This window comes from Geotrypetes seraphini, chromosome 5 (genome assembly GCF_902459505.1).
Source record: "Geotrypetes seraphini chromosome 5, aGeoSer1.1, whole genome shotgun sequence".
Lineage (NCBI taxonomy): Eukaryota > Metazoa > Chordata > Amphibia > Gymnophiona > Dermophiidae > Geotrypetes > Geotrypetes seraphini.
The window spans coordinates 97,082,230-97,097,175 of record NC_047088.1 but is presented as its reverse complement, the minus strand read 5'-3'; the positions used below and the strand labels follow the sequence as shown (position 1 = coordinate 97,097,175).

At 40.4% G+C, this 14,946-nt stretch overlaps 1 protein-coding gene across 4 annotated transcripts in view; it reads left to right on the top strand.

Moving 5' to 3' along the window:
* Positions 1-14,067, top strand: part of CDIPT (CDP-diacylglycerol--inositol 3-phosphatidyltransferase) — a 65,708-nt gene extending 51,641 nt beyond the window's left edge. For all 4 annotated transcript variants that reach the window (XM_033944999.1, XM_033945000.1, XM_033944998.1 and 1 more), the window contains 2 exons: positions 11,170-11,251; positions 11,822-14,067. In XM_033944999.1, coding sequence (XP_033800890.1) covers positions 11,170-11,251; positions 11,822-11,973 — 234 coding nt within the window. In that variant the 3' untranslated portion in view covers positions 11,974-14,067. The remainder of the gene's footprint in view (positions 1-11,169; positions 11,252-11,821) is intronic.
* The last annotated feature ends 879 nt before the right edge of the window (positions 14,068-14,946 follow it).

The window sequence follows — 14,946 nt, the reverse complement described above, 5'->3', positions numbered from 1 at the left end:
TTCCGTCAGGACATCACTCAACTCCCTAAGCACCCTGGGGTGTAGATTGTCTGTAGAGTGAATGACAAACAGATATAGGTTCTTTACAAGTGGGTTGGGGATAGGACTTAAATGCAGCTTTAAAAAAGTGGGGTTTCAGCATGAATTTGAATATTGCCAGTGACTGAGTTTTGATGTACCAAGTCGAGCAGTTTGTTTCATGCCTAGGCACAGCGCAGAAGGGACAGAGTCAGGAGTTGGCAATAGTGAAGGGTACAGACAAGAGAGACTTACCTGATGAACGGAGTTCCCTAGGTGGAGTATAGGGAGAGATGAGGAGAGGTCCTGAGGAGCTGTAGAGTGAAAACACTTGTAGGTCAATAAGAGGAGTTTGAATTCTATGTGGCAACAGACAGGGAGCAAGTGAAGTGATTTGAGGAGAGAGGTAATGTAAGCATAATGACACTGGCGGAATATGAGACATGCAGCAGCATTCTGAACAGATTGAAAGGGAGAGAGACGGCTTAGCAGAAGACCTGTGAGAAGCAAGTTGCAATAGTCCAGGCAAGAAGTGATGAGAGTGTGGATGAGGCAGTGGCATAGTAAGGGGGGCGGGTGGGAAGGACTGCCCCAGGTGCCGTTGTGGTGGGGGTGTTGGCTCCTCTCTGACCCACTGCCACGTATGTGCCTTCCCTTCCTCATACCTACTTAGAGCCAAATACACAAAGCTCCCATACCACGGTAAAAAATACCGTGGTGGGAGCAATTTTTATTTTACCAGCGATGCTCTGCACAATAGGAAAGGCTGGGTTTTAGCAGCATTGAAGAGAAAGAAACGGCAGGGTTTAGCAGTCTGTTGGATATGCAAAGAGGAGTCAAAGATGACTCTGAGGTTGCGAGTTGTTGAGACAAGAAGGATGAGAGCGTTATTCTCAGAAATAGAGAATGGAGGAAGAGGAGAGGTGGGTTTAGAAGGAAAGAAGGAGTGCAGCCTTGGCCATGTTTAATTTTAGATAGCAGTGAGACATCCAGGTATCAGTGATAGTCAGGCATTGATCAGCTGTTGGGAAGCCTATGGGTTTGTATGTTTTTTTGCTCTTTGGGTGATGGGAGGGGGTCGTAACCATTGGGGGAGTAAAGGGGGAGGGTCATGCCTTAAATCATTCAATAGTCTTCTTGTCAGTTTGGGCACCTTTGTGGAACTTAGACGCAACTCGAACAGGGCTAACTGCCAGCATCTTAAGTTCCCTCTAGGAAAGCTTTGATTATGGCTGGGGTGCATCCAGGTTGAAGCCTACCGATTCCTGCCCATAACCTCCCAACATGCCCCTTTGCTCTCTACTGCATGTCCAGAAAGTTGGTTTTGATTATCAGCATTTGGATGTCCCTCCTATTAGGACTTTCAAGTGCCAACTTAGGCAGGTTTTTGGACATTTTAAAGTTTGGATTATGAGCCCCATAGTTTATAGAATGCTAGTATTTACACACATCAGAGACAAGTTTCAAGTTTATTGGAATTTGTTATCTACGCAATATCATATATTTCAATGCGTATAACAATTGTTTTTAAAATAACAATTAACAAATAACAAACAAGATAATATAGACAAATTTTGGCATTCTATTACAAACTGGTACAAAAGGCAAAGGGGGTGAACTACAAATTTTTAAGAAAAGAAAGAGAAACATTTAAGGAAAAAACACATATGGAGGGGTCATATAAAACATATATGGTAGGATCTCAAATCCAAGATATAAAGTAAAATAAAGAGTATTTTGGCGACCTACACATAACACTCATTAAAAACCGGGATTTAGTACTTGTAGGTAATATTTTCTATACATTGAAAGCGTCCTTGAACAAAAAGCTTTTAAGGGAACGCTTAAATTTTTCTAAAGAAGGTTCATTACGTAAAAATAGTGGTAAATTGTTCCAGAGCTGGGGTGCTATGACCGAATAAATGGTAGATCTCCTCGTCCCTATTATTTTTAAAGACAGAATAGTTAATAGATGTTGTGTTGATCTGAGTGTCCTGGATGAAGAGTATGGTCAAAAAACGGTCCAAAAATAACGGCACATGTGATTGTTGAATTTTAAATGTTAAGAGTATGATTTTAAAAGTTATTCTGTGTGTGATTGGTAGCCAATGAGTAGTTTGTAAAAGTGGTGTAACATGGTTTTTTTTATGATTTTCAAATTTACATAATAGAAATATTATATACAAAAAAAATTATCCTAACCAACAAAAGTTTATTACAGAAATAAGGGAATTGGAAGGGAGGAGCAATAAATGAAAATATATGTCTGCTTTATCCAAAAACAAAAAGAAATTACAAGGATACAAATAAGATAATAAACAATTAATTCTCACTAAACCTAAACAAACCCCTGCTTAATTACTACTACTTCTTATCACTTATATAGCGCTGAAAAGCATATGCAGTGCTGTACATTTTGACATTTATAGACGGTCCCTTCTCGGAAGAGCTTACTATCTAACTTGGACAGACAGACATGACATAAAGGGTAGGGGATTCAAAACCTAAGGTGAGAGGAGTTAGGAGTCGAAAGCACCCTCAAAGAGCTGGGCTTTTAAACATGCTTTGAACACTGTCAGAGACAAAGCCCACTATAGGGATTGGGCAGCTTGTTCCAAGCAAGGCAGAAGGGACTGAGTTTGGAGTTGGCAGTTGAAGAGAAGGACACAGATAGGAGGAACTTACCAGCTGAGCAGAGCCCACAGGGAGATCATAGGGTAAGTAAATTCTTATCAACCACCAACTGCTATAAATCACACCCTCCTCAACAATCTGAACAGGTGTAGTAACTCTAGTTTACTCTTGAACTTTAATCAGGTTCTCTATTTCCATGGGCTCCAAAAAACATAATCCTTTTCCCAAAATTTCATCAGACACTGCCTGGGGAATTTCAAGAAAAAGGTCATTTTCAGGGACAAAAACCCTAGGTCTTAATTTAAGAAATTTTAATTGAATTAATTGTGTTCTATGAGATACATCGGAATAAATTTTTTAAAAAAATTATATATATATATATAAGAGAGCCATGAAAATGGGCTAATTGTTTTCTATAGAAATTGATCAATATTTTATTTCCATTTTCACAACTAAAAGTGGTACACATAAAAGTACCTCTTAAAATAGTTTCTTAAATAGATGTTTCCAGCGTAGTAATTAGATCTACCGCTAGCACCTTTTCCATCCCACCACCTGAAACATTTTTAATAGTTGAGGAAATATAACAGGTCTTATAAATTTGTCCATAGATAAGATCTCCAACATACTGTTTTAACATCTCTTTAGCAGAAATCATATTATGAGGAACATTTAAAACACAAAGATTATTAGCTCTCATTTGGTTCTCCAACCTTTCCACTCTATTCTCAAGTAAATTGTTCCCTTTCACCAGAGAATTACTAATAGTCTCCAACTGTTCAATCTTCTCTTAAATGAGTATTTAATTTTCCACTTTGGGAGATCAAATCTAATTCCAAAGTAGACACTTTGGCTGCTGCCTGGAATTGAAATTGCTCTGTCTAATGTTTAAGGCTTACAACATTGGACAACCAGAATATTTGTCAAGTGGGCTGTCAAGATATTTACCAACAAGATTGCTGCACTCCTTGCAAAAAGAGCAATTTCAGTTGCCAGGTCTGAATGTAATCAAATTATCATCTGCAAGAAATAGGACTTTCTCCTTCACTGGTCCAGCTCTCTGGATTTCATTATTGGATATTTTCCATAGTGATTGTCCATATTTAGCTTTTTCTAAGATGATTAAAGCAATCTGGTTTCAGCAGTGTTTTGTATAATTGTTATTTTGATTAATGCTGTGGATTGTTTTATCTATTAATTTCTAGACTAGTAATTTTGGTATTCTACTATTTTATATAATGTAAAACTCTATGAGATCTATTTGTTCTGTAAACCGCTTAATACTCTAGTCAATAGCGCTATATCAAATTAATAAATCCAATCCATAAAGGAGCACAGCTGAGATAGACAATTAGTCAGTGTCCCTTCCTTTCCAAATATTAATCTCCAAATCTCTTTAGAAGATGGAATACTTATACTATCTTCACCCATACAACCAAAGGTTACTGGTTTCAGAGAAGATATAGTAGATAACAGGTCTAGAGACTTCCCCATCTTCACCTCTCATTGGGGAGGTGGGCAAATCAGCCTCCTTCTGTTGCTGTAATCTTAGTTCCCCAACCTTTCTAGACCAGCCCCTAAAGAACAAGCCACAATTGAAAAATTTCCAGTAGCAGAAATAGGTGGATTAGAAGGAAAGCATGGATTTGAGTTCAAAGAGGTAGCCTCTATACTATTCCTGTCCTGAGGTGAAGATGATTTTCCAGGAATAGATGTAGAAATGGAACCAACAACTGTAAGAGTCTATTGGGCCTTGCACTGATCTCTTAGGGCCCTTAATGATTTCTTTCCTTTTACCCATCTTAGGAGATCTTCCCTGAATAAGAAAATGTGGACAGTAGCTCAAATTAAAGAAGAATTTTTTTTCTCCTCTGTTGCCTCTGAAGGGGATCAAAAGGGGTGGACCCCTTTGGTCACGCCCCTTTGGGGACACCCCCCCCCCGGTCCCTGTACATGACCATAGGCCACAGCACCTTCCCTTCAACAGGAACCTCGGTGTTCTGGCAGTTTTTTTATAGCACCTCCTAGTGTCGCGATGATATTGGACACTGACATTTGCAGAGCTCCACCTCTTCATGTTTGCTCTGTACAGGTTAAGCAGCACCTTCCCTTCAACAGGAACAGCAGTGTTCTGGCAGTTTTATATAGCATCTCCTGGCATCTCAATGACATCAAATGCTGACTTTTGCAGAGCTCCACCTATCCATTTTGTTCCATACAGGGTAAGCAACGCCTTCCCTTCCAGAGATGCCAATAATATGGCATATATATATGCATAAATGCTATGCCCGCGCTAATCTATAAACTATACCCTAAGAAACTTTAGTGTGCAACTGGGCGAGGATGGAGCATGGGTTTTCCACCAAGCACCACATGCAACTTATAGTATACATTACATTACAGATTTATATTCCGCCATTACCTTTCGGTTCAAAGCGGATTACAAAAAGAGTTATGGAAGAAGGGGTACAACGTTAGATCAGAGAAGGTTTCCAAGAGAGGGAAAAGTAGGATCTGGGGTTAGGGAGGGGATGGTAAGAGGGGGGTTAAGCTTTATCATGGTATTAAGCTTTATTAAGGGATTTCTTGAAGAGTATAGTTTTTATTTCCTTTCTGAACATCTTGTAGTCTGGGGTTGTTGTCAATAGGTTGGAGACTTGGTTGTCTATCTTCGCTGCCTGAGTGGCCAGTAGTCCGTTGTATAGTTTTTTCCGTTTTACTTCTTTGATTGGAGGGTAAGTGAATGGGGTGTGTGTTTTTCTATGCCTGGTAGAGGTGGTTTGGATGAGGCGGTTGTTTAGGTAGGTTGGGCTGTCTCCATTTATAGTTTTAAATAGTATACAGTAGAATTTAAATTGTATTCTTTCCTGGATTGGAAGCCAATGAGAATTGATGAATGCCTCAGAAATGTGATCATGTTTTTTCAATGAATAGACGAGTCTCAGAGCTGTATTCTGAATTGTCTGTAGTTGTTTAATCATTATTGCAGGGCAGGGGAGGTAGAGGATGTTGCAATAGTCTAGGATACTTAGGATTAGAGATTGTACTAGGAGCTGAAATTGTATTTTTTCGAAGAATTTTCGGACTTGTCTAAGGTTTCTCATAACTGCAAAAGATTTCTGTATTGTTTTGTTAATTTGTGGTTGCATGGTGCAGCCTTTGTCAATAGTCATACCTAGAAGTTTTAGGGTGGTTTGCAAAGGGTAGTTGATGGAGTTGATTTCTAAGTTGGTTATGGTTGAGATTTTGTTATTTTCTAGGAGGATGAATTTAGTTTTGTCTGGGTTGAGTTTCAGTTTGTGGTCTTCCATCCAAGTCGTAACTGTAGCTAGAGTTCTGTGTAGTGTGTCTGACATTAAGAGCATTGGTTGGTCGAAAGGAATGAGGATGGTGATGTCATCAGCATAGCTATAAGAGGATAGGCCTTGTTTGTTCAGGTAAACGCCAAGAGAGGCCGTATATAGGTTGAAGAGAGTAGGGGACAGTGGAGACCCTTGTGGAACGCCGCAGGGGTTGGACCAAGGTTTGGATTTTTCTTTGTCTGATTTTACTTTGTATGTTCTGGATTTTAAGAAACCTTCAAACCATGAGTATACTTTATCTGAGATGCCTATTGAGTCCAAGATTTGCAGTAGGATGTTATGGTCTACCAGGTCAAATGCCGCCGTCAGGTCCAACTGTATGAGCAGCATTTTTTTTCCAATGCTGAGGTGTTGTCTTGCTGTGTTGATAAGGGAGCCTAGTAGTGTCTCTATGCTGAAGTTAGTTCTGAAGCCGGATTGCTTGGGATGGAGTAAGTTATGGTCCTCGAGATAGTTGGTGAGGAATTTGGCTACTAATCCTTCTGTTAGTTTGATATATAGAGGTATTGAGGCTATTGGTCTGTAGTTGGATGAGAATGAGAGGTCTGTTGGTCCTTTTGGGTCTTTTAAGATTGGGGTGATGATGATTTCGCTGAGGTCATTCGGGAAAATGCCATCTGTGAGCATGGTTTGTATCCAGTGTAGGAGTAAGGTAAGGAACTTAGTGCTCGCTGATGACAGGACATATGGCGGGCAGTGGTTGAGTTCACATGATGCGTGGCTGTACTTATTGTAGAGTTTGTTGAATTCGGTCCAATGTATCTTAGGGAATTGGGAGCAAGATCTTTCTGCAGCACAAGATTCATTTTCTGTGGGGAGTATTGTGACTTCGAGTAGGTGGGTTGGGTTACTAATGAGAGTAGCTCTGGTGTTTGTAATTTTATTCTTGAAGTGTTCAGCTAGGAGGGAGGCTGAAGGGGAGGAGTTATTGTTAGTGGTCAAATAGGGTATGGTGTTAGTTAGATCTTTTAATATTTGGAATAGTTTTTTGGTGTCTTGGGTTTCCATGCCTATTAGGTTGGTATAATGTTTTTTTCCCTTTTCTTTTAATAGAAGTTTGTATTGTTTGTTAATTTTTTTCCAGGCGGTTTTCGTGTGATCTTGGTTGGTTTTTCCCCATTTTCTTTCCAGACGTCTACATTGTCTCTTGAGTATGAATAATTCTTCGTCGAACCATTGGTCTGATCATCTACATGTTCTGGTTTTGGTTCGAAATGGGGCTTGTTCATCAAGGATGTTGTTGCTCAAATAGCCCCAGTGTGAAATGAAGTCTTTGGGGTTATCTTCTTGGATTGTTTTGTCTACTTTTGACCAGAAAATGGCGGGCTCGATGCGTTTGCGTGATATGTAGGTTACTATTTTGGATATTGGTTTGGATTTGTTTTTGGTCCAGATGATGTTGAAGGTGTAAGTGTAGTGGTCTGACCAGAGGGTTCCATTAGACGTTTGAATTTCTGAAGTAGATGTTTGATGGGTCATGAAGGCTGCAATGTCCAGTTGGTGTCCTTTCTCATGAGTAGTTTGTGGGTTTAAAATTTGTAAGGATAGGGCATTGAGGAAAGAAAGTAGATTGTCTACTGGCTTGGATGAATGGTCTTCAAGATGAAGGTTTAGGTCTCCTAGGATAAGATTGTGTGCTGCTGTAAGTGAGTTTTGGTATATGAAGTTTTCAAATTCGGATCTAACCATGGCCCAGTTTCCCGGTGTTATATAACAGAGCATGCAGTTTAGTGAGTTTTTCAGTGCGGTGGAAGAGATTTCCCAATATGTTTAAGGTTAGGGAGTCTTTGAGTAAGATCGCTAATCCACCTCCTCTTTTTTTCTCTCTGCAGGTCACTGTAATTTTGTATCCTTGAGGGCAGACTTCTGTAATTCTTGGGTCTGTGTCGATGTTAGCCAGGTTTCTGTGAGGAAGAGGCAGTCTAGGTTTTCGTTTTTTATCCAGGTTTTTATAAGTTCTGTTTTTGGACCTAGGGCTGTGACGTTTAAGTAGGCAGAGTTAAGGGTGGTGGTTTCTGTTTGGTGGTTGTGAATCGTTTTATGGTAGATGAGTGAATTTGGGTTAAGGTGCGGTTTGCTCTTGGGTTGTGTTGCTCTTCTTCCCCATGCTGGTGTTATGGGGTGTTGAACGCTTGTTTGGTGGTTGGAGTTTCTGTCTATTGGAACTCTCCTGTTAGGGTGAAGGGTTTTGATTGCAATTGAACTAGTGGGAATGTTGGGTAGGTTGTTTGCTTCTACCTTACAGCTGGATATGAGAAGGATTATTAATAGGATAATCTGGGTGTTTGTTTGTGGAATTAGCTTAATTATGGAGGTGGGGCTGCTGGTAGAGGCAGTGTAGTTTCCAGTGGTTAGGTTGTTGGCTGTGTTTAGTGTCTGGGTAGGAGAGTGGATTGTGGAGGGAGGTGTTGAGGACCGGCGAGAAGGTAAAAGAAACTAAAACCGGCAAAATCAAACTTTTAAACTGTTGGGGAGATCCCGCTGAGCCTTCCAACTGGCTCAGCGGTGCACCTTCTGGAGGGGAGGGGGCGGAGTTCGCTCCCACGCCCAGAGTGTGCCTTACTCTGCTCCCACTCTGCCCCGAGTGCTCCCGGTCTGTGGGGGGAGGTGTTGAGGTCCGTCACATGGCGTACTTAGGTGTGCCAACATATGCCAACCATTCATCTGGAATACGTGGACATACCTAAATTTAGGAGTACCAATGTGGCTTTGCACTAGCATTCTATGACTGTTTAAAAACGTGCCTTTGATGCAATTGGTATTAAACACACCCTATTGTGGCACCTACATCTTGGCACCAAGTTATAGAATCTGGCCTCTATCTGGATAGTGCATAGGCAGTCAATAAGGATATTGAGAGGCACTATCTTCATTGTACTTTGAATATCCGAGTCAGCAGCACTTACCTGGATGGTAGGTGCTGTCACCAAGATAAGTGTTTTTGAATATTTAAACCAATATCTCCCATTTGGATTTGTTTTGTACATACCATGACATGGACCTCTTAAGGTGTATTATATGCAGGCATTATAAATAAAGCTCTGTGCTAGGATGTTTGGGGTTTTGTTTTTTTTTTTTTAATCAAGCTGTTGGCTCCTGACACAGTTGAGCCAATTCCTGCATCTTTCTGGTACACTTTCTTTGTCTCCAATTGCATCTCTTGATATCTGGTGATTTTTCTCTCGCTCTCTCTGTACATCATACTGGACAGTCATTTGGCAGACACTTCTATTAGTGATCTCATTCTTGTGTTTTTGCCCTTTATCACTCTATCTGGTTTTCTAGCACTTGGCACTAAGCTGTTTATCAGTTGATATGGGAATGTCCATATTGCATATGATCACAATGTCTTCCATCAGAGAAATAATTCTCATGTTTCTGTGGCATCACGATGTTACAGAGTTCATATTTTTCTATGGATGAGTATCAGTTTCTCTGTATTTTTTTTCCCCTTTCTCCTGGAGTTCAGCCTTCCTTCTTTTCTAGTGTACAGGGTTGGAGGTAGGGTCTTTTCTATGCTGAGGGCGCAGGAGGTGCAGAAAGTGGATTTGTGAGACTTTCAACCACAACTATCTTCAGTCGTTCAGCATAGTTTTTTTTAAACATATCTTTATTGATTTTTAGAAAACAAGAAATAACAAAAACTGCACCGTTTAGTACATTTGAATTGAATAGCTGCATAATGAATGCATTTTACAAAAAGAAAAAAGCAATGACAAAGAGATACATATGTAAGGAGATTCATACATTATCACAGAAAATGTCTAACACAGCCCATGTTCTCCGAAAGTGTGAATGAGTATGATTTTTTTTAAGCTATGATATCTTCATATTTTCTAATAGTAAAGATGTAAGTCCACCACTCATGAGTATTTAATTGGGAATTATCTTTCCAATGACAAACAATAAGGTGGACTATATCAAAGTGTTTACTGTTATCTGCTAACAGATGAATATCAGGATTGTGAGAGCTCAATACAATAGTTTTATATGTGATGGGATAGGAGTCGTCTTTAGAGAAAATATTTTTAATTTTATTCCAAATAGTATCCCAATATGATTGGTTGTTGGGACATTGAAAGAGAGAGTGGGATACTGAGCCCAGAGCTGAAGAGCAAGACCAGCATCTGCTAAGTTTATCGACCCTCATAACTCTTGCTAGTTTAGCTGGAGTCCAATATGCTTTATGCATAATGAAGTAGGTGGGTTGAGAGATGGATGCTGCTAGTGTGGGACAAGAGGAGTGTGCCCAGAAGGAGCTCCAATCAATGTCTGTGTGTTGTAGGTTGAGTTCAGCTTCCCAGTAGCTTTCTAGCTGAGCGTTAACATGGGGGTGTATTCTGATAGGTTTTTAAAATAAATCTTTGAGGCCTTTTTGTTACCAAGAAGAAAAGTCTCAGTAAGCAAAGAGAAATTTTTGGAGTGTAAAGAATGATATGGGGAGGATGTAATAATCGTAGTATAATCCTCGATGATGGACCAGTTTAAACACTGTAAGATGGGATAGTTTATGTTTTCAAGATGTAATCGATAGAAGGTAGCTGTCAAGCATTCATAAGTTGAGATATTAACCATAAGTCATGAGATTGCTCATAAAGGCTGTGGGATCATCAAGTTGTAAGTTACTATTGTGCCATAAAGGTACATCCATTAGATTATAAGTATTTTTATTTAGCAGTTTGTAGAAGTCTCTCAGGAGGAGAGAGGAGGCTTTTAGGACTCGGAGTGAGGGAGGGAAGATGAATTTGTCCATAAAAGGTAATAGTTTGATGGGGTATGAATGAATCAGAGATGATTCCAGATGAAGCCATCTAGGTACATTTTGAGTCTCTGATGGGATGAACCAGAGAAGAGCTTGAGAGCAGTGAAAGGAGTAATGATAATCCTTAAAATTAGGGAGACCTATTCCACCTGTAGTTTGTTGGGGTTTTTTTAATTGTGTATTATTCACTCAGTTAAACCATTTCTCTTCCCTCAAGCTCTCAATATCTTGGTTCAATCCCTAGTAATAAGCCACTAACTTACTGTGGTGCTCCTCTAAAATGAGGATATGTCCAGGTAAATCTGGACATCTGATAATTCTAGATGGGCTGTATATCAAGAACTAAAGAAACTTGAAATTTGTACCCTAAACCAGTGTCTCTTTCGCCCACAGCCTGTCCTTTTCATCATGTGTGCAGGAAATGAACTCTTTTACTGCATGTTATACCTACTGCACTTCTCTGAAGGCCCAATGGGTGAGTAACAACCAATGAGTAGGCCGGGTCTTGGTCATGAAATTATGAAGGGCTAACTTAGAGCTGGGGTGGGAGTAGGGTTACCAGGCGTCCGGGAAAACCCAGATATGTCCTCTTTTTAGAGGACTGTCTGGGTGCCCGGAAGGATTTCCAAAACCCACCAGTTTGTCCGGGTTTTTCAAGTCCCCAGCTTAGAGTCACATATGGAGGCCCTCTGTGCATGTGTGGATGTCAATGCAATGATGTCATACATGCACATGAGCGCATATGTGTTACTTTGTCACATCGACGTCCATGCATGCACAGAGGGCCTCCAGCCCTTGAAGAAAGAGACAGGCGGTTCAGCTGGGGCTGGGGCTGGGGCTGGGATACAGCTGGAGGCAGAATTGGGCAGGGCCAAGTGTCTTCTGTTTTTTTAAAGAGGAAATCCGGCAACCTTAGGTGGGTGGAATCTGGTACTAACCTACTGGGATGTGTCCTATTGTGCTTCAGAGAGCAGGGGTATAAATCTTGGGACTGGTCTATAGTTGTGAGTGTACCCTTGAACTGTGTGTGTTTCTCTGTTCCTAGTTGGCCTTCAGTCCCTGGGTCTCTTTCGTCTCATCTTCTGGGTCTCCACTCCAATTGCTTTACTGAAGACTGCCATCAGCCTGCTCCATCTCATCATTGCAGCCTGCAACATTGCAGCGCTGGATGCTGCTGAGCGCTCCAAAAAGAAGTAGCAGCAGTGAATCAACAGAGGGGGAGGCATTATATATACAGAGACCCGTCTCAGTCTAGATCCAGATGGAAAGGAAATGCAGGATGGGGGAGAAATATTACAGAGTTTACATTTACAGCTTTTTGTTGGGATGTGGGCTAGAATCCATTCCAAGGATGTATAGAATCCAGTCTGGTGTCTTAGTGTCACCACTATAGGGAAGCATTGGGAATTAAAGTTATTTCCACATTGAGGGATGCAAGAGTCTAGTCTGGGGTTCAACTGTGTTTTATTTATTAAGCAGTATTAGTGTATATAGCCTGTCTAAGAACAATCATGTACTGCTCCTACGAGCTTCCACTCTGTTTAAACACAAAGTGATTAACTGATTTGAGCTCCCACGCAGGGATTTGTTGGTAGCAGCGGGACTGAACATTGTTTTGGCAGGTGTCTTTGATCTGAGTGTCTTGCTGCTGAAAAGCACGCAGCTGGTGCCCTGTATATGTGATGGCTGTCTCACACTATGAAACTTAATATCTTTGTATTTGTGGTATACTCTGCACTATGTAGACTTAATTCCTGCTGATGATCCTTTACTACTGACTTGCAATATTAAGAGCTTGGATTTGTTGCATGGAAACTGGGCAGCAAAGAAGACATATATTTAATGAACTATGTCATTTCAAGTAGGTGGATGTGTACAGTGTGTCTGTGCTTGCAGTGTATATCTGGGGATATCCATTAGCTCACCCAAAAAAATATGTAGGCACAGAGAGAGAAAATTATCAAAATTACCACAAAATACCTCTCTTCTATCATAAAATGTTAGAGAAAAATCTTATATTTACTCTATTAGGGGATATCCATTAGTTCCCCACAGGCATCTTTCTGTATTATGAAATACCATTAAGTGTGAAAAATGCTTTTTTTTAAAGTAAAATCTGTATTTTTTGTTGTTGTTAAAGAAATTGGACCTAGGTTAAATTCCCAGTTTGTATCTCCAAGAGGAAGGGATAGTAGATAGTATGGCTGAGCAAACTGGTTAGGCTGATAAAGATCCGAATGGTCCGTCCAGTCTGTCCAACCTTACCCTCTCTTTAAATTACTGATTTAATTTAAATTTTCCTTCTTAGCTATTTCTGGGTCAGAACCCAAAGCTCTCCTCTGTACTGTGCTTAGGTTCCATTTAAACCATCCAAGCTGTAAAAGCCCTCCCCAGCCCATCCTCAACTAAATGACCATATACGGACACAGATCATACAAGTCTGCCCAGTACTCACCTTCGTTCTTTAATGCCATTATTATCATCTTTATTTGCTGTCATTTTCTGTGTTTTCCCTTCTTGGCCCTGCTGTATCTGGGGTACTATAGAGGAAGCACCCACAGCTGGGAGGGAGGGGTGTGCCCAATCACCACCATGGATTAAATGCCAGTCATTGCGGAGTGGTAACACCTAGTGGCTGGAGTCAGATCCCATAATTGCAGGACTCTAGTTGAAGACTCGCTCAATTGAATTGTGATGGGATATAAAATGGGGATGGGGAACTTCTAATGAGCTGTAAAGAAAGACTCATAGTACTGTACCCCAAAAGCACATGAGGAAAAGGCTGGGCCTAAAAGGAAAGAAGAGAAGACCAAAAGAGTTTTTCATGTGATGCATTTTCCCTGCTGCCTGACTGGAACAGACAGTGATTGCACTGGGGACTGGATATTACCCCAAGCAAAGAGAAAGTGTGGATCTGAGTGACCCTTGCTATTGTAAAACTTGATTTCTATTTTATAATCCATTAAATGTAATGAAACAAAGTGGGTCTGGTGATCTTTTATTAATATTAAATAGCTCACTGACATCTTATTATGATTAATGAAACCTGGAGCTGGTTTATAATATAGGACAAGGGCAGCATTAATCTTTTAACAAAGCAAGGAAGGACCATAGAAATGAATGATAACACAGGAGCAAATAATAAATGCTAGTATAACAGGTGCAGGGGTTGTTAGCAATAATTACGATTATATGCAGGGCAAAAAGTTTTGCTTCATTTGGCCTATTTTCCCTAATTTTCAGACTTTTGTTCAGTTCATTTTACTCATTTTAATAAAATGTTTAAACACACCCATCCATAATTCATTGGTTAATGCACATTAAATCAATTGATCATGTACTAAATGTTTTAAGGCATGCCAACTAACCAAATGCACATCCCTTGTAATAAGTCAAGATGTGGGCGGGCTGTGTTTATAGTAATAATCCATAACAGGAGCAGATTTAAATGCAGGAAAAATGAAAAAGGAAGCCAGGTTTATTGGTAGAACTAACAGCAGATGAGACTAAGAACTGTTGAAAATAGCCACTCAATAATTCAGCCTGGGGCGGTCTGTAGTTTTAAAGCTGCTGACTGCTTCAGGCTGAATCTAATCTGGATATTCAATTGCAGGGTCGTGTCTGGGCACCAGCACTGAAATTCCAGGTCAGTTGCCAACCCAGAAGTTATGCGGGTGCTGGCTGATACTCATTGCCATCACCCATACAACTAACTGGGCACTTCCTCTTGTGCACTCTTTGCTCAGTTACCTTTGTGGCCAATGGCATCGAATATAGCTGGTGTCTGCAGAACTGCCAGCAACTTATGGATTCTGCCCACGGATTGCCCATATACTAGCTGCAAAGTGCTGTAGCAGTCATTCGGGATATTCAGCTGTACTGTGCAGTTAAGTGCCACTGGATATTCAGGGATGGCCTTCTGAGCAGGGTTTAAGAAGGCAGAAGTCTCCATTGAATATCTACCTCATTAAGAGCAATTGCAGAAGGTAGGGAGTATTAGAAGTTACAGGCTGAGGAGGAATATTACATTTATCACTGTAATAAAAGTGGAGAGCAAATATTAAGATCAATAACACGTGATAGGGAATATTAAGAAGAACACAGGGCTGGGGATCACTAATGGATACAAAGGGGAGGAACAGGTCAACCTACTGTATAAATGCACAATAG